This window comes from Nilaparvata lugens, chromosome X, assembly GCF_014356525.2.
Source record: "Nilaparvata lugens isolate BPH chromosome X, ASM1435652v1, whole genome shotgun sequence".
In the NCBI taxonomy this organism is placed as follows: Eukaryota; Metazoa; Arthropoda; class Insecta; order Hemiptera; family Delphacidae; genus Nilaparvata; species Nilaparvata lugens.
Window position 1 is genome coordinate 86,395,363 of NC_052518.1, and position 22,667 is coordinate 86,418,029.

At 27.8% G+C, this 22,667-nt stretch overlaps 3 protein-coding genes across 7 annotated transcripts in view; 1 reads left to right on the forward strand and 2 right to left on the reverse strand.

Moving 5' to 3' along the window:
* LOC111055416 (NACHT and WD repeat domain-containing protein 2) overlaps positions 1–22,667 on the reverse strand; it is a 281,193-nt gene that overhangs the window by 15,455 nt on the left and 243,071 nt on the right. For all 4 annotated transcript variants that reach the window (XR_005573081.1, XM_039441803.1, XM_022342621.2 and 1 more), the window contains exons 20-21: positions 928–1,070; positions 179–356 (exon numbers count right to left, since the gene is read on the reverse strand). Coding sequence is in view for 3 of the 4 variants with exons in the window: in XM_039441803.1 (XP_039297737.1) it covers positions 179–356; positions 928–1,070 (321 nt within the window). In the remaining variant the exon portion in view is untranslated. The remainder of the gene's footprint in view (positions 1–178; positions 357–927; positions 1,071–22,667) is intronic.
* Positions 4,618–13,168, reverse strand: LOC120354504. 2 transcript variants are annotated; one of them, XM_039441807.1, is made up of 2 exons: positions 8,638–13,168; positions 4,618–4,881 (listed from the first exon to the last, which is right to left on the reverse strand). In XM_039441807.1, exon 1 carries the CDS (start codon positions 13,087–13,089, stop codon positions 9,043–9,045), a length of 4,047 nt encoding a protein of 1,348 aa, XP_039297741.1. In that variant the 5' UTR covers positions 13,090–13,168; the 3' UTR covers positions 4,618–4,881; positions 8,638–9,042. The 2 variants fall into 2 exon arrangements, with proteins under 2 accessions (XP_039297741.1, XP_039297740.1); XM_039441806.1 differs by having other exon boundaries at positions 8,528–13,168.
* On the forward strand, positions 6,813–10,967 carry LOC120354505. The gene is made up of 2 exons (XM_039441808.1): positions 6,813–7,395; positions 8,008–10,967. Exons 1-2 carry the CDS (start codon positions 6,813–6,815, stop codon positions 8,946–8,948), a joined length of 1,524 nt encoding a protein of 507 aa, XP_039297742.1. The 3' UTR covers positions 8,949–10,967.

The window sequence follows — 22,667 nt, forward strand, 5'->3', positions numbered from 1 at the left end:
GTTTTATTTAGTTCAAATTATTTACAATCCTACAGTCCATTATCCTAACACATTTCTTGTAATAAATATTTTATTATTCTAACGACGTACTGTATTAGCTGATAAAATCGATGAATCCACCTCTATAATAAAACAATTTATCTCTTCTTCTGATAAATTTAATGAATGATTCGCTCACCTTCCATCGCCTGATACCATCAGAGAGTTAAGAAAACGATCTTCACCAGCTTTGAATGTTGTTACAAGGTCACTGGTTTCTATATGCATGAGATTGACATACATCCGATTACGAGACAACGCAACCAAATGATTCGCGTCATGAAGACCGTAGTAGGGCATCTTCTGGTTCATTACACCTGCAACAACAAAGGTAGGCCAACGTTATTCGATTCCGAATCGAAGTGAAAAATAAATTCTACTATATTTAGTTGGATTCAACGAAATTTGTCATTCTCATTTTGACTTGATTGTTAATTTCCAATAATTTGAGTGAATTTTCAACTGTCAGGATATAGTTGAATGGGAACTGTTCAAGTTCTATTGATTCAAAATGAATGATTTTTAAGTGAATCCCACTATAGTGGAATTTATTATTAAAATTCCCATTTATTATTATCAATTTTATGTTGAAACATAATATATTACATTTATTTAAGCGAATAATCAAAAGAAGATAATTTTTGTGTTTTTTTTTCTAAATCCATGGGAATTTTCAGAGGTGCCAAACAAATAAACGCCTAATGAGTAATACCGTAGACGAATAATATTGGTAATGCTATCTTTCTAATTATTGTTTTCTTTGCTAAATTCATCTAATGTTCTTAATGATATTTTCTCTTTGTATGTACTCTCTCTAAATACTGTACTGGTAACTACGCTTTAAAAGGTAATGCATACTCAGTTTATAGGTAAAACACAAAATCTCACCTTTAAGCTTGCCTATAAGGTGGCCTTCATTGAGATCATAAGTTCTGAGCTCACGCTTGCAGAGGACAATACTTTGGTAATCATCAATCATCACTAAGCTCAACGGCTGTGTCACCTTACGCAGAGTGCGCACCCTTGTGCACCTGCAAACAATCAAAAAAGCAATAAGATAAGTAAAAGTAGATGATATGATGAAAGAGCTAGAGCACTTTTGGTGTGGCTAATATGCTTTTTTTTCAAAGCATTAAAATTAAATCATTTTTACTAATTTTCGATAAAATTCATTAAATTGAATGTTTCAATTTGTTCCATTTATTAAAAAATTTATTTAATAAAAAACGTACATCCATTATCTTAAAAATTATGAAGTAATTTTTCAAGATGATGGATGTATTTTTCTTATTAAATAAATGGATGATCTTATTCATTGTCAAAAATGTAAAAAGAAAACTAAAAATAAGAATTCAGAAATAGTTCAAACTAGTAATGGATTATATAGAATAGCAGCTAAATGTTTGGTATGTAAAACTAATAAAAGTAAATTCATAAAATCATCAGTAACTAAAGAAATTATTGAAAATAATTTAACTAAGGAAGAAGAAAAAATTGAAGCTATTGAAATACATAAACCAGTTATTAAAAAATTTCCTAGAAGAAAAATTTTAACATTAGGAATTGATAATTTATGGGCTATAGATCTTATGATATTTGATAAGTATCATGAACAAAATGATGGATATAAATATATTTTGAATGTTATAGATACATTTTCAAAATTTGTATGGGTTCAACCATTAAAAAAGAAGAATGGATTAGAAGTAGCTAAAGCATTTGAAAAAATTCTCAAAAATACCAAAAAAGTCAATCATAAGTCTCCAAATCTTATACATTCTGATAAAGGTCTTGAATTTAGAAATAAAGAATTTAATCAATTATTGAAAAAATATAAAATAAAATTATATCATACAGAAAATGAAGAAAAAAGTGCAATAATTGAAAGATTTAATAGAACATTAAATAATAAATTGAAAATTATTTTTGAAATAAATAAAAATTTTAGATGGATTGATGAATTACAAAACATTATTGAAAAATATAATAATACTAAACATAGTACTATAAAAATGAATCCTATAGATGTTGATGAGAATAAAGAAAATATATTATTGAATACTGTTTATAATTTCAAAACTTCAAATAATATTATTAAACCAAAATTTGAAATAGATGATAGAGTTAGAATTCCATCATTTAAAAAATCATTTGAGAATAAATATAAAAATAATTGGACTAGAGAAATTTTTATTATTACTAAAATTATCTATACAGATCCTATAACATATAAATTGAAAGATTTGAATAATGAAGATATAATTGGTAGTTTTTATGAAGATGAATTGAAGAAAACATTATTATAAAATATATAATTTTTTTATATATAAATGGAAAATAAAAATCATATATGTTCAAGATGTAAAATAAATAATGAATACATGAAAACATGTTCAAAATGTGCAATAGATAAAACTCATGATAATTTTTATAAAAGTAAAACTTGTAAAAATAATATATCAAGTTGGTGTAAAGAATGTGATATTAAAAAAGTTAGAAATTACTATTATAAAAATAAAGATAAAATTTTAGAAAAAGTTAGATGTGATGTATGTGATAAATTCATTACTAAAACATATATGAAAAAACATCAAGAAATGGAAAGTCATATTTCAAATCTAAAAAAAATAATTTAAGTTTTATTCTGAAGTGAATTTATATGTTCAATTTTAGATTCAAAAACTTTTAATTTATCATTTATTTCATTTTTAAGATTATTATATGTATCCTGATTTCTATCTATACTACTTTTATCAAGTTTTTCAAATAAGATATGAATAGCTTTATTAAGTTTTTCATCTAAATTTTTCATAAAACTTTTAAAATAATCCATTGTTATAAACTCTTCATTAAGTTTATCTTCTATATTTTTTATAGAATTTTTAAAATAATCCAATGTTATAGACTCTTTCATTATATTATCAATTTTATGTTTACATTCTTTTATAATATTTTGTAATTCATCAATTTCAAATTTTTGTTCTGATTTTATATCATCACCAAATTGATTAAATATCAATGAATGATAAGAAACCATATTTATTATTAAAAATTTTTTGTGAAATTATTTTTAAATTACATCCTTCTGAAAATAATTTCAAAGCATATAAACAAAGATGTCCACATATTGGTGGATCATAATCGTTTTGTATTTCATCTGTTGAAATGAAAATTTTATTATTCAATAAATATTTTTGTAATTCTAATGGTGGATTAGCATTTCCATAACTATCAAAATAAAGTACATTATTATTTTTTTTCATATAACAAGTCCAATGTGTTCCTGTAGAAAACATACTATCTAAATTAATAATTCCACATTCTATATTACATGGTTCATTCATAGGAATATTATCACGCATGAAAATTCCTTTAAAATATTTTAATTTTCTTGAATAATTTTCTAAATCACTAATAGATAATGGAGTTATTTTTTGTTTTTTTTAAGTAAATTAGAATAAATTGAATCAATTTTTTTATTTATAAAAGATTTAAGTCCTTTACCTGTTTGATCATTTTTAATAATATCATCAAGTTCTTTATCAATTAAATTATGTAACCAAGGAACAAGTTTTTCTTTAATTAGTGGAGCTAAATCATTTCTTAAATAAGGTGTTACAGTTTTAACTAATGGAATATTATTTTCAGCTTTTGTTATTAAATCATTCAATAATCCACTACCGATTTGATTATATAATAAGGATAATCTTATACCTTTTTTATTTTTTAAAGCTTTATTTACATCATTATATTGTTTATTAGTTAATAAAATTTCATTTTCACCTGATGATAATTGATCATATTTTAATCCTATTGTTATAGTTTTATGTTTCTTTTGTGCTATTCTAAAATTATTTTTTTGTCTTTCTGATAAATTGACTTTATGTTTTATTAAATCCATTTATTATAAAAAAATTTAAATCAAATTAATACTATTTCTATTAATATCATATAGGAAGTGCATTTCAGAAAAAACAATAACATATGCAATTGTACCATTATTAGCATTTGGAGCTGTTACAGGATTTGAAAAATCAAGTTCTATTAATATATCACTTTTTATTTGTCCTAAATTTGTAGGGTGTAAATGTGTATCAATTACAACAATAGGATATTTTTTTATAAAATCATCATAATTTAAATATACTTCATCATCTCTAAACATAACTCTTCTAAAGTTCTGATACATATCATATAAAATAGCTGTTTTTTTATTAGTAAAATCGAAATTTTCTAATTCATAAGGATATCTTTCACCATTAATTTTTACAATAGCATTTTTCAATTGAACATTATCAAAAGTTGAAGGATCTTTCTTTTGATCATTTAATTTATCAGTTTGTAAACATATAACTATGAATTTTGGATTATAGATATTTCTAAATGAAGTTGTAATATCAAAACTAAATGTTGATCCAAATACACCTTTTTTATCTATACACTGCCATTGGAAGTAATCATATTTCAATTTTTTATCATCACTTATTGATTTTAATTTATTTATTATTTGAATTTTAGCTATATTAGAGAATTCAACTATTGGTACCCTTAAATTAAATGTTTCAATTATAATCTTACCTTCTTGTGGTTCAATTGCCCCTTGTGTTGTATCTTTCCATCTAAAGATAGCATCATGATCTTCAGCTCTAGTGAATATTATTTCAAAACCACCTTTATACATTGGATATCTTAGATGATCAAAAAATCCTAAACCTAATTGTCCTAATGTACATAGAACTTCAAATTTTCCACCAGTAAATTTTGAAATGAATCCAGTATTATTTAATGTTTGTTTATGACCATTATTATAACTTATTAATCCTTTTATAGTACTAGTTATTCCTGGAAAATCAATAAAATCTATTAAAGTATTATGTTTTCTAAGTTCAATTCTTGAAAATAAAAATGGTAAAAAATTATCAATCAATTTAATTGTTGAATTATCTTCATAATCACCTCCTCCAGCTTTTTTAATTAATTTACCAGTTACATGAATTTGGAATTTTGAATTATAAAAACAATCACCATTATCAACTTTAAAAATTGTATAATTATTTGGTGAATTGAAATTTAATTCACTAACAGGATTTATAGTCCTATATTCACTTTTGATTATATCATCAAAGAATTCTTCAAAAACTTTATTCATTTATTATAAAAAAATTTATATATTTTATTTTTTAAGACCTAAATAAATAATATTATTTACATCAGGATTTACTATTAAATTATTATCTTGATCAGTAATTGAAATTACTATTTCTTGAATTTTATGTAAATTTTTTTTCAATGGAACAAATATTTTATGATTTGGTTGAATTGAAATTTTAGATCCACGAATTGTATTATGAAAAAATTGATATAGTAACTCTTTCTCATTATGTTTATGTGAATGATTTTCATGATTACTAAGACTCTTTTCTACTAAATTACAATGTATTTCAATTACATCAACTGATCTTAAATTTTGAATTTTTTCATTATAGAATGTATCACAATAAACTATATCATTTTTTGTTAATCCTAATAAATTTTTCATTGATTCTGAAAATCCAAATAGATAATGAGATGTAATAAATTGAATTTTATTATCATCTCTACTAATAATAACATTATAATCTTCATTTTCCATATGAATATTTATGATTGTTTGTATTCTTTCTAAAGTATAATAATTTTTTGAAAAATTAATAGTTTTATAATTTTTTTCTTTCTTTTCTTTATAATATATTTGACCATCTTCTCTTAAATTATAAATATTGTTATCAGAATAAAATCCTAATAATGTTAATTTATAATTATCCTCTTCATTAATATAAATTGGATGTTCAAGATGTAATCTCAATTTAGAATTTGATCCACTTATTTTTAATAATTTCATTTATAATAAAATAATTTTGAAATAAATAATGGATATAACAAATTTTTATGAAGAAAAAATTAATAATTCATTATTACCACATCCATTGAGAGCTATTATTATTGGTAGTTCTGGTAGTGGAAAAACTAATTTATTATTAAATTTAATTTATAAAAAAGAAAGTGGCTTAAAATTTATATATCTTTATGTTTTTAGTAAATCACTAGAACAAAGATCATATACAGATTTACAAAAACATTATCAAAAAATTGAAAATAAAATAAAAACTCAAATAGCTTTTTTCTATAATTCTTGTGATGATTTAATTTCAATAGATGAATGTTATGAAAATTCATTAATTGTATTTGATGATTGTTTAATGGAAGAACAAACAAAAATTAAAGAATATTTTATAAGAGGAAGACATAAAAATATTTCATGTATCTATTTAAGTCAAAGTTATAGTCATTTAGATTTAAGAGTTATAAGAAATAATGTAAATTTATTATTTATTTTTAGACAAAATAAATATTATACTAAACGAATTTATGATGATTATGTAGGATCAGAGATGAGTTTTGATAAATTTCAAAATTTATGTAAAAAATGTTGGGATGAACCTTATGGATTTATTACAATAGATATGACTAGAAAATCATGTGATGGAAAATATAAACTAATGTTGAAAAATGATATATTAAATAAAAAAACGTACATTTAACGTTATAAAAAATTAACGTTCTAAAACATACATTTAACGTTATAAAAAATTAACGTTCTAAAACATACATTTAACGTTATAAAAAATTAACGTTCTAAAACATACATTTAACGTTATAAAAAATTAACGTTTAAAAAGTTTAAAAACGTTTATTTAACTTTTTTTAAATAATAATAAATTTGTTATTTATAAATGAAGAATCTAAAAAATGAAGATTTGAAAAAGTTGAATCAAATTGAAAAAGATTTATTACAAAGATTCAAAGAAGGTGAAAAAGAACAAATAAAAGAAAGAGATAAAATTGAACAAAAAAGTAAACTTATTAAAAAAGATCCATATAATGGATTAGAATTTAATGAATCAATAATGAATAAGAAAAAAGATGAAATTACATTATCAGAAGCTAAACATGTTCATAATTTAGAAAAAAAACTTAAAGATGAATTTAAATCACATCATATTCGTGAAGGAATAGAATTAAAAGAAAGAGAAAAAAAATATGAACCAATAGTTAAAGCTTTAAAAGAAAATAGAATTCATGAAGTTGAAAATTCAAAAGATATTCAAATTTTTAATCCAAACATAGTTAGTACTCCATTTCGAAAAATTCAATTTGAAGATGAAGATGAAAATGATTTTCATTATAATGAATCTACATCTACAATTGAAGATCCAATAACACCTGAAAAAGAAACTTTTAAAACTAATAAATCTTTGAAAAAAATTATGGAATCATCTATTATTAATATTGGATCAATTGCTTCAAAATTTTTACCAAGAGCACATGATAAACAATTTGGTATTTGGTATGATGAAGATATTGAAGATTTGAAAAAGTTGAATCAAATTGAAAAAGATTTATTACAAAGATTCAAAGAAGGTGAAAAAGAACAAATAAAAGAAAGAGATAAAATTGAACAAAAAAGTAAACTTATTAAAAAAGATCCATATAATGGATTAGAATTTAATGAATCAATAATGAATAAGAAAAAAGATGAAATTACATTATCAGAAGCTAAACATGTTCATAATTTAGAAAAAAAACTTAAAGATGAATTTAAATCACATCATATTCGTGAAGGAATAGAATTAAAAGAAAGAGAAAAAAAATATGAACCAATAGTTAAAGCTTTAAAAGAAAATAGAATTCATGAAGTTGAAAATTCAAAAGATATTCAAATTTTTAATCCAAACATAGTTAGTACTCCATTTCGAAAAATTCAATTTGAAGATGAAGATGAAAATGATTTTCATTATAATGAATCTACATCTACAATTGAAGATCCAATAACACCTGAAAAAGAAACTTTTAAAACTAATAAATCTTTGAAAAAAATTATGGAATCATCTATTATTAATATTGGATCAATTGCTTCAAAATTTTTACCAAGAGCACATGATAAACAATTTGGTATTTGGTATGATGAAGATATTGAAGAATGGAAAATTGGTAATTATCCTATGACTGTTGATATAGATGATATTATAATAAAATATAATGAAAATGAAGAAAAATATAAAGGTACAGAAGGTTTATGGAGACTTTTAACTAGAAATGATTATTTAGAACATAATATAATGTTTACAAATGATGATTGGAATAATTATAAGAACATTATGATAAAAACTTATTCACTATTTCAAAATAATGATCCAAAAAGTAGAAAACCAAAATCAAGTAAAGGTAGAAAATGGAAATTAGTTAAAACTATTTGGGAAGAACTTATTAATCAAAAAGGATCTGGTGTATTAGAATTTAATAATAAACCAATTGAATATAGATATGTAAATAATTTAAATGAATTAGTTAAAAGACTTAATTATATTTCAGCTCAAGAAAATGCTGGAAATAATAGTTTTCATAATGAAAAAATGTCTTTAGTTAAATTTATGAATGATATACTTACAGAAATAATAGATACACCAAATAGTACTAAATATTTAATTAGATGTATGTCTTTATTACCTGAAAATGTTATAGGATCTGGTTTAGTTAATGATATTATAAATAATTTACCTATAGAGTTACATTATCCAGGTGCAAATTTTTGTGGTCCAGGAACAAAACTTAAAGAAAGATTAGAAAGGGGTGATAAAGGAATTAATCCAACTGATGAATTTTGTAAGGAACATGATATATTTTATTCAAATAATAGAACTCCAGAACAAAGATGGATAGCTGATGAAAAATTAGAAGATCAAGCTTTAAATCGTTTATTTTCAAAAGATGCTACTTTAAATGAAAGAGTTATGGATTTAGTTATTGCTCCTACAATGTGGGCTAAAAGAAAATTAGGATTTGGTTTAAATAGTTCATCATTAATCTAAAAAGCAAAATATTAATTTTTTTGAAAAAAATCATTTCATTGAAAAATTATTTTTTAAAAATTTATTCCTCCAAATTTTTTTTAAAAATTATTTATTATTTTATATTTTTATGACCCCATGGTAAAGTATTTATTTTATCTTTTAATATGTATCGTTTTTCATCTTTTGAACTTAAAGCTAATTTATTCAAACTTATTGTGTATAATTCATGTTTATAACTTCTAATACAATTCATTTCTCTATACACTACTTTATCTTCAAATAAACATTTCTTAAAATTTTCCATTTTTATGTATCTATTTTTAGTATTTTCATCTAATTCATCTAATTTTATATTTTTATTCATTAATAAACATTTTTTAATACCTTTACATTTTACTTCATTTTTATTATTTGAAAACATATAACTATAGCATTTAGATCTTAATCCACAAAACTCTTCTAAAGGTATACCATTCAATTCATCTTTAAATTTTCCAATTACTTTCTTATTTTTATCATTATAACATTCATGATTCTTATCATAATCACTTGTATCAAATTCTTCTTGATTATTTTTTATTATTTCATAAGGATCTTTATTCATTTCTAAAAAGAAACTATCTGTATCCATGTATAATAAATTAGCATTTGGATCATATTTTTTAATTTTATCATAATAAAATTGATACATTAATAATTTAGATAAATCTAAAACTGAAAATCCAATATAAATTGGTTTATCAAATTTAACCTTTTGTTTATGAAAATGTGTAGCAATACAATCATCATCAAATATTTTGAATCCTTTAAAATTAGATTTTTTAGAAAATTTGTATGATGATTCTTCATCACCTAATTTTATTTCTAATCTATTTCTTACATTTTCCATCGTTTTTCCAAATACACTATTACACATAAGTTTATAAAAGTCTTTTTCAAAATCACTTTTACTTTTAGCTCTCATGTTTGTATTAAAATTTATATATTTTTCCATAAAATTACTTTGTTTAAATTCTATAACTCTATTAATATTTTCTAAAATCATACCTTTCTCTAAATAATATTTTAAATTTCTAATGTGAACAACATAATTATTTTTATCATAAAGAGTTGTACATAATCTTTTTTTATAATGTTCAGGAGCTAAAGGTAAATCTTTATGATTATCATGTAATTCTTCTGGATATTTTAAATCTACTTCAAAAATATATCCAACATCATCATTTTCATCATAATTTTTAATTATATCTTCCCATTCATCTAAATTTCTAATATCTGAATTTATAAATTGTAAATCTTTATATGGTAATTTTTGTGATAAGGCCCAACCATATAAATTGTTCGCATCGATATAGAATAAATAATTTTGTTTTTCATTTGGATTATAATTTTTTATATATTTATTATTTGCTTTAGAATATCTAGTTATACATTGTGAAATACCACCTCTAATTCCTTTTTCAATCATTAAATACATGTTATAATCATGTATTAAATCTAGTTCTATTTTTGTAAGTTTTAACATTGCATCCCATGCTAATGATGGTGCTGTTAGATAATGAGCAGGATCTAATTTATAATTATTTAAACAACAATCTCTAAAATTTTCAAATATATCAGCTAATAATAATACATCTTGTATATTATATAAATCAGAATAATTTCCTAAATTTTTATTTTTTAATTTATTCCATACCATTTTATAATGTAAATAATCTTTTGTATTTATACTTTCATGATTTAAACAACTATAAAACTTATCTTGTTCTAAAATTTTATTATATTCTAATTTTTCAAAATCATCAATAAACTCATATGGAAATATTCCTTTACCACTTAAAATATTAAAAATTTGATCTTCATCATTATCTTCTCTTTTAATAATATCATTTAAAACTTTTCCATTTTTTATAAAATTATTTATATGCTTACAATCTTCTTTTTTTAGTGATTTTGCTAATTTTTCAATTGATGAAGCCATAAATCTGAATGTATCAACAAATGAAAATTTTATATTTTTTCTTGGTTTATTATCTTCACCAAATTCATATCCATATCCTGAATTAATAGAATAATTAATATATTTTTCATCAGTATTAGCTATAAGATCTACCTTTTTATATTTCTTAGATAACTCTTTTATATATAAATGAGTATCATATCCACTCATATTATGACAATAAATAGGTATAGTTTGTGGAAGTTTAAAATTCAAATTACAACTTTTATGTGCTGCACCTCTATATTTTCCACTTAGATGACAATGATCTTTCACTTTTTCATAATTTATATCATCATTAAAAGGTTTTTCACAAATATGACAAATTTTAGTTTTTTGAAATTTTATTTCTTCATATTTAGTTAATTCCATTGGAATTTGATTTTCAGAATTATATTTGTATGCTATTTTTTTAGCAATTTTTTCTAAATTTTCAAATAAATATTCTGGAATTTTTTCTAATTCATCTTTATTTTTAGCTCTATAACAAATTGGTTTATAAAATATATTTTCTGCTCTATTAACTAAATAAATTGTAAAACAATATGGAATATGTTTTTGAATTTTAGTTGTAGAAGAATTATTTGGATTATTTTTACAATGATCAATTTTTTGTAATATACTTTCAAAATCTAAATAAATTACAAATGGATGTTCAAATTTTTTATTATAATTTTTAAAATAAACTGTTGATCCTTCTTTTGGCATAATAGGTTTAACTGCTTCAAAGTTTTTACAAATTTCTAAATGTTCATCCAATTTATATTCTGAATGAAAATGTGATAAACATCTTCTACAAATAAATAATTTACCATCATGGTTTGATATTTGTTTACTTACTAATCTACTCATATCAGTTATTAGACAATAATGAGAATTGTTATCTTTTTTAAAATATAATAAATTAATTTCTAATTCAGAATCATGAATTTCAGAAATTTGTAATGGTATTATGTTTTCATTATCTGTATCAATTGTATAAACATTAATTGACATTTTTGGATAATTTTGATAATTATTAAAAGTTCTTTTTTCAAAAACTCTAATATCTTTTAATGATATTGGAACTTCTAATCCTTTAAAAATATCATCATATATATATTTTTCATATTGTTTAGTTCTATGTGGATCTTCTGATTTATTTTTATTGAAAATATCTATTGCACATCTAATTGAATAAATAAAACAATAATTATCTTTATTTTTAAAATTAATACATGCTTTTTTATTTTTTATTTTTTCTGGTAAATCAATATATGATCCTGCATTTAATGATTTGTTTTTATTCAATTTTAAAATTAATTTATCACAACTAGCTAATGACCATCCAGATCCTGCATTAGGTTGATGTTGTGATTCTCTTAAAATAGTTTTCTCAAATTGTTTATCAATAAATTCATTTATATCTAAAATATGATCTGTTATTACTGGAAAATATTTTATGGTTTTTTGAATTGTATTATCTGTTGGAGAATTTCTTTCATAAGTGCAACCTAGATTCAATTGACCTTTCATACTTTTATGAATTTTAAATTTTTCTTCAATTATTGATGTTAAATCTTTTCTACAAATTTCTAAATAATTTTTAATATTATTACTTTCAGGAGAAACTTTAAGTGTATATTTATTGAATAAATCATTCTTAGAATTTATATTTTTAATATCCACTATATAATTATTTGATGATTCATTTATATTTTTAGCTAATTCTTTTATTAAATATTTCTTTGATTTATTATTTGTTTTAATATTATTTTCTTCAGCTAATTTTTTAATATAATTTATATTTCTTAACCTTAAAATTTTTGGATTTTTTTTAATTTTTTCCAATCTATTAATTAGTTGTTCTCTACTTAAATTATTTAAATTATTAACATCATATTTCTTTCCAATATCTTTAAGTTTTTCAAAATTTAATATTTGATAATTATCTTCATTGATTTTAAAATCCTCTTTAATTTTTAATAATGCTTTTTCATTTAATCTATCATAATCATGAATATAATTCATTTCAGCCCATTTCTTTAATTCTAAGAATTTTTTATATTTTATAGATGAATTAACTTGATGCTTTTTAGATTTTAAATGTCTATTAAAACTATAATCAGTTGTAAAATTAACATCACAAATTTTACAATAGATTTTATTTTGATCACTCATGATTTTCAATTACTATTTATAAGAAAAAAATTTAAGGTATTTGAAAAAATTATTCTGTTATAATTTCTTGATAAATATTCTTCAAAAATGATAAATCTTAAGAATATTATTTGAAAAATGTAAATTAATTTGCTACTTCCCTTTGATCACAAGCACTTGACACTAACACTGTTGAAAACGTTTTGAGCTAGATGAAAGTATGTTTTCCTTGTTCACTTCCTATCTTATCATAATTTACGTCATCTGACCTTTCATAATATGATGCAACTATTCTATATTATGTGACAGAAAGAATGATCTAATGAATCATCTAATTTGTTATCATATGAAATGTATTTTCAATAATAATTAAAATGTTATGATTTAATTTCATTAGAAAATTCTTTAAAAATGATAAATCTTAAGAATATTATTAGATTAATTGAGTTCATGAATTAGATCCTATTTTTAAGTTAAATAAATTAGATTTATTTAAATTAGATTTAATAACATCAACCTTATTCATGAATCTTAATTATTTCATAATAAAGTAAGTTAAGATCAAGAATCAAATAGCATATACTATATGTCTCTGTGGTGTATTGGATAGCGTGTCTGCTTCTCATGCATAAGACTCTGGGTTCAAATCCCGGAATGGACCAAACTTTTTTGATCATTGAAAATTATTATTTGAAACTTAACATTAAGAATTAAATTTGAATTTATAAAATGGTCAAGTGGTCTAGTGGTTAGAGTGCTTGACTAATAAATGGGAGACTCTGGTTCAATTCCAGATGTCTCCCATTAATTATTGAGGACATAGTAAATGTCGTGAAATTACTGAACTGTTATCCAATGGGCCCAATGGATATCTTAAGTAGGTATTTTCACTAAAAATCTATGAGACTACCTAGGAGTCGTTCCTCACGGGGGTTAAAAAAAAAAAATAACCCCCAAAATTCCTTTCATATCCTATATACTTACTTCATGATCTGTATGCAAAAATTTCATCATTGATGAAATCGTCATGTGATTATCATAGTGATCACGTAAAAGGCCATGCATATAGATCATAAAGTAAGGATAGGAGATGAAAGGAAAATATGATCATATTTTGATTTTTTTTATAAAAAAATTTGAATAAATATATAAATATATATAAAAAAATCAAAATATTCTAATTCTAATTTCTAATTTCTAATTTCTAATTTATTTTATTTTATTTTATACTAATTTATTAATTTATTTTCTTGATTTATTTAATAAATTAAATTGAATGATATTTTCCAATTTTTGTTGAAAAATAAGTCACGCCGACAACTTTCTCATGTGTCATGCGATCTCTGACGTCACAGTTTCATTGATCGCTTGATCGATAGTAGCGCTAGTTGTCGTCTGCTTCTTTCAATGTTTTCTAGTTTAATATTCGTCTATAAGTATTTTTGAATTGTATTTTCATTGTTTTTGAACCTCCTTTGGTATACTTCAACAGTCACTTCCAGCTCAACACCTTCAGTTCGCTTAATATCGATTTTATATGTTCACTTCATTCGTAGAGTTTGTGCTCATGACTGCCGTGGACGTCATGTTTCCGCTTTTTGGGCAGTTCCTGTTTCGTCAACCAGCAAGCAAGAAGGGTCACTTCTTTTGTACAGTCATACGATGTAACATCTCAATTTAACGCGTCCATCTTTGGAAAACTTTATCCATTTTCATCATTCATTATGTCCTAGTTTGTGTGCTTATTCAAGAACCATTCAACGCATTTTTCATCAGTGAACGTTTTTCAACCATATTTTCTATGAATTTAACTTACCTTTCGGGACTTTTCTACTAAGCGTCCTTTTTTGCAATTCACGCCATGCTTTCTGCGTACAACGTTTTTCAATTATTCATCACATTATTATTATGAACTGTAAGTAATTTCAACATGAATTCCACATGAACTTTCAACAATCCTCAATATGAACTTTTGATTTATTATTTATCACTTCAATTTTACTGAGCATCAGTACACACTTTTTAGCGGTTACATTCATTCATCTTGTATGCTCATAGGAGATACATTTTTCAACTTGGGAAGTCTTGTGCAAGTGCAGCTTACCTTATTCAATATTTCAACTCAGGAAATTTGCGCAAGTGCAGTTTGCCTTTCATTGTCAACCGCTACTCATTTTTAGCTACTCAGTCTTAGCTACTCTTCAGTTATTTAGTCGAACTTTGTCAATCTCAATTCTTACTGATGCCAGTGATTTCATTCGTCAAGAACATTTTATCTCCTTTTTCAAATATTTATTCACTGCAATTACATCAACTTTAGGACATAACCTCAAACATTTATTCTACGTAACTCATGGTGGAACCTTTTTTCCAATTAACATTCAACCAGTGAAACTCATTCAATTTGTGAAGTGCTCATTCGTCGTTATATTCATTATCAATTTTAATATTGGAACAATCTCAACTTTCAATATCTCAACGTACTCAAATCAAGTTCTCTTCCGCATCGGTCATCGTTTATCAGGATATAACCAAGATATCTTCATCGTTCAACTTCTATTAGCCCAGCAGCTGTCTGCAACTACAATGTACTTGACAGGAGTCAAGTTCCATCCTCGGATTTTGAGTCACCGTAGGCCTATCACTTTGGCAACACATCATTAATTATTCAGGGAAGTCTTATTCTATTATTCACATTTTTGTACTTACCCTCTCAGAGGCACTGTGTTTACTGGTAGTCTTCATCCCATCAATTTTGTTCCTGATTAACTTTTATTCCTAAATAATAACTATTTAAATACGATCAATCATTCAATTTTTTATCTTCTATTATTATTATTACTTATGTGTTCTACATATAGTAATATTCCCCATGTAACTTGACATGCGTTAAGCTGTCATTTCCCAGCCCGCTTATGTAATACAATATGCTGAGCTTTGTCTCCTTTCAATATTGTATTTGGTAATTTTTCAACCTTTTCTATTTTTAATTATTAATCGAACCTTCAGTTCTGGACAGACTTTCTGCTCCTTCCGCTTACATTATAGCCAAGTTGCTATATTTGTCCTCTTTCAGTGTTACATAGTCAACAGCTTGAAAGCTTCAGGTACGATTGGATTCTACCTAAACTGAATTCCTAGTTTTCATTTGTTGTGAAATTAGGTAATTGTTCATATTCATATAATTTCTGTTTTTTCTTACCTTTAAGATCTTTTTCAAGTATTCATTTTTAAACATTGCTAAATTTTGTACTCATTGTCATTATTGTTCTATTATTAGTTTCAGCATCAATATACTCTTTTGTGTATTTCAACATTAACATTGATATCCCAACTTATCTTTGTATTTTACTCAATCTTTTGCGCTCACAGAGGTAACATCGTTTTGAAACATTGTATCAGTATTCTTAAACGTACTAGCAAAAAGTCTAGGTACAATAAACTACTTGAGTGCATTACTAATTCTTTTTATTTTCATTTCAACTACATTAATTTTAAGCATTCCAATAGTTACATTCAAATATCAGCATTACATACGGATAATAAGAAACTTATTATCTATTATTCTTTAATTATTAGTCATCATTATTGCACTACTTTTGTGCGTTTTACTTGTGCTCAGACGCACAGTAAACCAGAGGTATTTTTTCGGATCTACACATTCAAGGTTTGTAAATCCGCTCATAGCAAATAATGAAAAGCTGTCAGTGCCTAGATCAGATATAGATCTCATCTATACACTTTCACAGTCCACTACTTTGCAGATCGGCCTTACAACCCGGTCTACTGACAGTCAACATTATTTCTTGGTAACTCCGGGCCGAATTATTTCTTGGTCCTCGTACGGGCACGGATCGTCTGGCATCCTGTGGTGATTCGTAACTATTTTATTGGATTGCTATTTTCAAGTTTCTTTTTGGGTACCTTAATTCTTTTTAAGTCCTCTGTAGTTAGTTGAATATACCCAATACAGGTAGAGCAGTCATCGTCCATGTTTATCAACTGCATTCTAGCATACATTAGTCTTACATCATTCTGATAATACTCGTATATATTTCAGTTATCGAAGGGTGAACCAGCACTGTGGCCAGAAAGGTACACTACGTTGTATCGGCGCAGTGAACCAGCCAACCTGTAAACTGTTCGTGGACCCAGACCTGAGCGAGAGCCGATTCCAAGCACAGAAGCATTCAGAACACTGCTGCACCTCGCATCTTGCCAAGTCTAAAGGCAACTCATCTGGGGACCGAATCAGTCGCTGGCTATTCAATTTGTAAGACCGAACCATTTATCAACTCTGTAAATTCATTTTACCGACATACCTTTTGTAATATCTTTTCTCTGTGAGCGTCATAAATTTTTTAGGATTACTAATCAATTCTTGCTATTTCAAGAGACTTATCTATTCATCAATTTACTTAATATTTTTAAATGCATTGAATTCATGCAAATATTAATACTTACCACGCATTTGGTGCTATCGTGACAAGCAATTTTCATTGTGCAATTATCATTAATTTTTACGCAATTAGTCAACAAACCATTGACGACATTCATTTATTTCAAACAATCAACCGATTAGTTTCATTGACAATTTCTATAATCAACCATTGTGTACTTATTGCGCTAGTTATTGTGTTACATCGTTTTATTACGTCCATTCAACATTATATTCATATATCTATTCTTATATTACTCAAATATTAATTAATTTTTTCAAGTCTATATATTTTGTACAATTCAGTATGGAGAATCCAAACGACTCGCTCGTCACCCTTGAAGGTGAAGTTTCTCAAGGTGAGGTCAGACAATGTCCGTCTCCCACCATTCCTAACAATCTTGACACTATCAATCAGCAATTGATTCGATTAATTCAAGATGGTGTTATCAAAGAAATTCAAAATCGTAATGACTATTTTTTTGCTGAAGATCTCAAACAAGAGATGTTAATGCTTAAGAAAAATTTTCATAGTACTACTGAAAATTTTTCCAACAAAGGTTTGCCTGTTGACATTGAATTGTGTCACCAAATTCGCCAGAATTTTGGTACTGTCAATTCTGTACTCTCCAATGCCATATATGAATATGAATTGAAAACTAAAAGAGTAAGTGAAGTCAGCTCCCCATCTCACTCAAATCACGTTGATTCTCCTCACATGGTGAGCGCTCGTCTACCGGACATTCCATTGCCAAAATTTGACGGTAGTCTCAGCGCTTGGCTCAATTTCAAATCGACCTTTACAAGTCTTGTTATCAATAACCGTAACCTTGATAATACATTGAAATTTCATTACCTGCGTCAAGTCCTTTCTGGAGAAGCACTTAATAGAATTTCTAATTCTCCTTCTGGAGATTTTGAGTTAGCCTGGGAACTCTTGACTCAACGTTACGATAATTCATTATTGATTGCCGAAACTCATATTTCAGCCATACTCAACCCTCCTAAACTTGACTGTAGATCATCCCAATCGTGGAGATTATTTATTGACAATCAAAAGACAAATATCTCTGCTCTTGAAGCCCTTGCGCTCAATATCAGTGTGAAAGATCTCATTTTTATTTTTCTCACTGTGTCACGATTTGACAATGCTACGATTAGAGATTGGGAGAGATTTTGTTCTACCAAATCTCAACTTACCATTGATTGCCTTTGGGACTTTTTAGAGTCGCAACATAAAATCGCACAAGCAATGTCGAGCTCATTCAACAACACATCAGTGCAACGCAATACGCCGGCTAATAACCAGCCTAGCACCAGTCGACAACCATCACAGCCCAAAGCCAATATCATGAATTTCAACACTTCAAATTCACCAAATGTTTTCAACAGAGCATCAACTTCTGAGTGTTATTTTTGTCGCAATGGCTCTCACAACATTTTCAATTGTAATCAACTTCTCAAAATTCCAACTTCAGAGCGAACCTCTGCTGTATTGAAAAAATCCTTGTGTGTCAACTGTATTCGGCCATGGGATCGAGCTCACCAATGTCAAGGTTCCTGCAAGACGTGCAATTTACGACATCACACGCTACTTCATGGGTCAAGTCCTGTCCCTAAGAGGTCCAACTATGTCACAACATCGAACCATGCGCGCAATCCAGTGAAAAATCTGTCGCAGAGCATGCCGTACTGTGAGTATAACATACCTCATCAGTCACAACAACAATTAAGGTATGATAATCAATACAACCAGCCATCGCAAATGTCATCAGTGCATCCAACATCAATGAACTCCAATTCAGCAGTGCCAATGACACACATGGTTTCACCTGCGCCGCAAATATCAACTAGCCTTGTCCAGCAGTTGCCGACTTCTAGTGTTGTTGTCAATTCAATTCCCTCTAGACCTCAGTCATCAAATTCTGAGGGAAGTCGTCAATTTGATTCATCTCAATCCAGTTTGCAGCCTGCCACAAATGTGGTTGAATCTCACAATCAGACAGTCAGCTATGCCCACAGCGCACCACAAATCAAATCCATTGATAGCAGACGCACTTGCATCATGCCTACAGCCCAGCTGATTGTCTTTGACAAGAGTGGTCAAGCTGTAATTTGCCGCGCACTCCTCGACAGTGGCTCTGACAGCTGTTTTATTTCACGTCAATTAGCTACTCAACTTCAATTACCCACTATTTGTACTGGCAGCACAGTTCACACTGTGTCTGGCAGTAATGCTACCTTATTGAATTTGTCATCTTTGAGTATTCACTCACCTGACCGAACTTGGTCAACTCACATTGATTGCATTGTCACAGAGAAAATTGTTCCTAGTGTTCCACCATCTGGACTTAATTTTTCAGATTTCAATATTCCCCCCAATGTTGTTTTAGCCGATCCTACCTTCTTCAGAATTTCAGGAGTGGATATACTCTTAAACGTTGATGTCTACGCCATGCTTCATTTACCTGGTCAAATTCGCCTGTCCGAAAGCTGTATTCTTCAGAATACCAAGTTAGGTTGGATAGTCTGGGGCTCCATTCCTGCTTATAAATCATCTGTCACCCATCAACACATTTCCAATTTCGTTTCTAGCATTGAACATGTGTCCAACGCAGACATCTCTAAGCAATTGGAAAAATTTTGGCGAATTGAAGAAATTGATACTGAATCCAGCACGCCAGCAGAACACGCACAAATTGAGCAGCACTACATTGAGAATGTTCAACGTCAAGATGATGGCAGATTTTCTGTAGCCTTGCCGAAAAAGGATTCATTTCATTCGTTAGGTCAATCCTTCAGACAAGCATTGACTCGCTTTCACTCGCTGGAGAAACGTCTTGATACTCATCCTGAACTCAAGAAACAATATATACAATTCATGGATGAATATATTGATTTAGGTCACATGTCTCTTGCACCACCTTCATCTCCATATGATCCATATTATCACATTCCTCATCATCCAGTTTTCAAGCCAGATTCCACGACTACCAAACTTCGAGTTGTGTTTGATGCTTCAGCGAAGTCCACTTCAGGATTATCACTCAATGATGTTCTTCACATTGGTCCAACAGTGCAGCCTGAGTTGTTTGACACAGTGCTCAGATTTCGTATGCATCGTATCGCATTCATTGCTGATATAGCGAAAATGTACCGCCAGATTCTTGTTCATCCAAATGACAGAAATTTTCAACGCATCTTTTGGAGATCTGATCAGAATCAACCTATTCAAGAGTATCACTTGAATACTGTCACTTACGGCACATCCTCAGCTCCATACCTTGCTACACGCACACTCAATCACTTAGCAGATGTTGAATGTTCACTGCAATCAGCAGTTCATCAAGCCATTAAGGAAGATTTTTACGTGGATGATCTTATCAGTGGTTCATCTTCACTCTCATCAGCCATAGAGTTGGCTCATCAATTGCTTACTACACTTAATAAAGGAAATTTTGAACTCAGGAAGTGGTTGTCTAATTCGTCAGAATTACTTTCAACGATCCCAGCTCATCTCATCGAGACAGCTACATCACGACCATTATCTGATTCAAACGACAGTGTTGTTAAGGCACTTGGTCTCATTTGGAATTCTACGGCTGATCAACTCACTATTTCATCCAACATTTCAAAAGTTGTTCATCAAACATCTTTCACTAAACGTCAATTATTGTCATGCATTTCTAGCATATTTGATCCGCTTGGACTCATCTCACCCATTGTCATTCGTCCCAAATTGTTATTTCAAAAGCTTTGGCTCCATAAACTTGATTGGGACCAAAAGCTACCATCTGAGCTTCTCACAGAATGGTTATCCATACTTCATGATTTACCAAACATTGCGAATGTTTCTATTCCACGTTGTGTTTTGCCACCCTCTTCAGAGGTCGATTTGGAACTGCATGCATTTTCTGATGCCAGCGCAACAGCATTTGGTGCTTGTCTTTATGTTCGCAGCTCATCATCGGACGGGGTTCAAGTTAGATTGCTTACGTCAAAGTCCAAGGTAGCGTCCATAAAACCATTGCTCACAATTCCTCGTTTGGAACTCCAAGCAGCATATTTGTCATCGAAATTAGTTGTGAAAACAATTCGTGCTTCCAAGCTCAAATTTTCCAGGGTAATCTTGTGGACTGATTCCAAGGTTGTGTGCGATTGGCTCAAGGCCTTGCCAAACAGAGCAGATATCTTTGTTTCGGTTCGCGTCTCTACGATTCAGAATCTTACAGCAGATTTTACATGGAAACATGTCACTACGAAACATAATCCTGCTGACCTAATTTCGAGAGGCTGCACTCCAACAACACTCATCAACAGTTCACTTTGGTGGAACGGCCCGTCTTGGTTGTCCAAGCAAGAAGCTACATGGAATGACATCTCCTGTAATGTTGCAATCATCCGTCCTATATCATCACATGCCACTAGAGTCACAACTTCAGTGTTGAACAATATCATTCATAAATTGTCTGATTATCATCGCATCACCCGTTCAACAGCATACGTTCGTCGTTTCATCCATAACATCACTCGACGTCATCATCCTGATCAGCGCAGATGTGGTCTACTCACAGTAGAAGAAATTCAAGAAGCAGAAATTGCGATCATCCGCACGGTTCAAGCAGAAGCATTCTCAGAAGAGATTCGTCTTCTCCATCAAGGCAGAGAATTGCTTCCGTCTAGTTCCTTGAAAGCGCTATCGCCATTCATTGACAATGACTCATTATTGAGAGTTGGCGGCAGATTGAGTCAATCGGACTTGCCGTACGACTACAAACATCAAATCATCTTGCCTTCTAAGCATCGTTTCACTCGTGCGCTCATCATGTCATATCATCGACGTCTTTCTCATGATGGAGTTCAGAGCACCATGACTTCATTACGTCAGCGTTATTGGATACTATCTACTCGTCGTACAGTCAAATCAGTTTTGAAATCCTGCCATTTATGTTTTCGCTTCGCCAAATTTCGTTCGGAACAAATCATGGGACAACTTCCTCCTGTCAGAATACAGTCTGATTTTCCATTCTATAACTCTGGCATAGATTATGCTGGACCGTTTTCATTACTTGTTGGTTCCAAGAAATCACGCACATATTCAAAAGCTTATTTAGCTATCTTCGTCTGCATGGTCACGAAAGCAGTACACGTAGAAGTCGTC

What these genes read in the sequence shown, in the direction of transcription:
- LOC120354504 (XM_039441807.1), bottom strand. Translation starts at nt 13,089, where the DNA reads ATGAGTGATCAAAATAAAATCTATTGTAAAATTTGTGATGTTAATTTT.
- LOC120354505 (XM_039441808.1), top strand. Translation starts at nt 6,813, where the DNA reads ATGAAGAATCTAAAAAATGAAGATTTGAAAAAGTTGAATCAAATTGAA. An exon ending in AATTGCTTCAAAATTTTTAC is followed by an intron (nt 7,396 to 8,007) that starts CAAGAGCACATG and finishes CAAAATTTTTAC; the next exon opens with CAAGAGCACATGATAAACAA.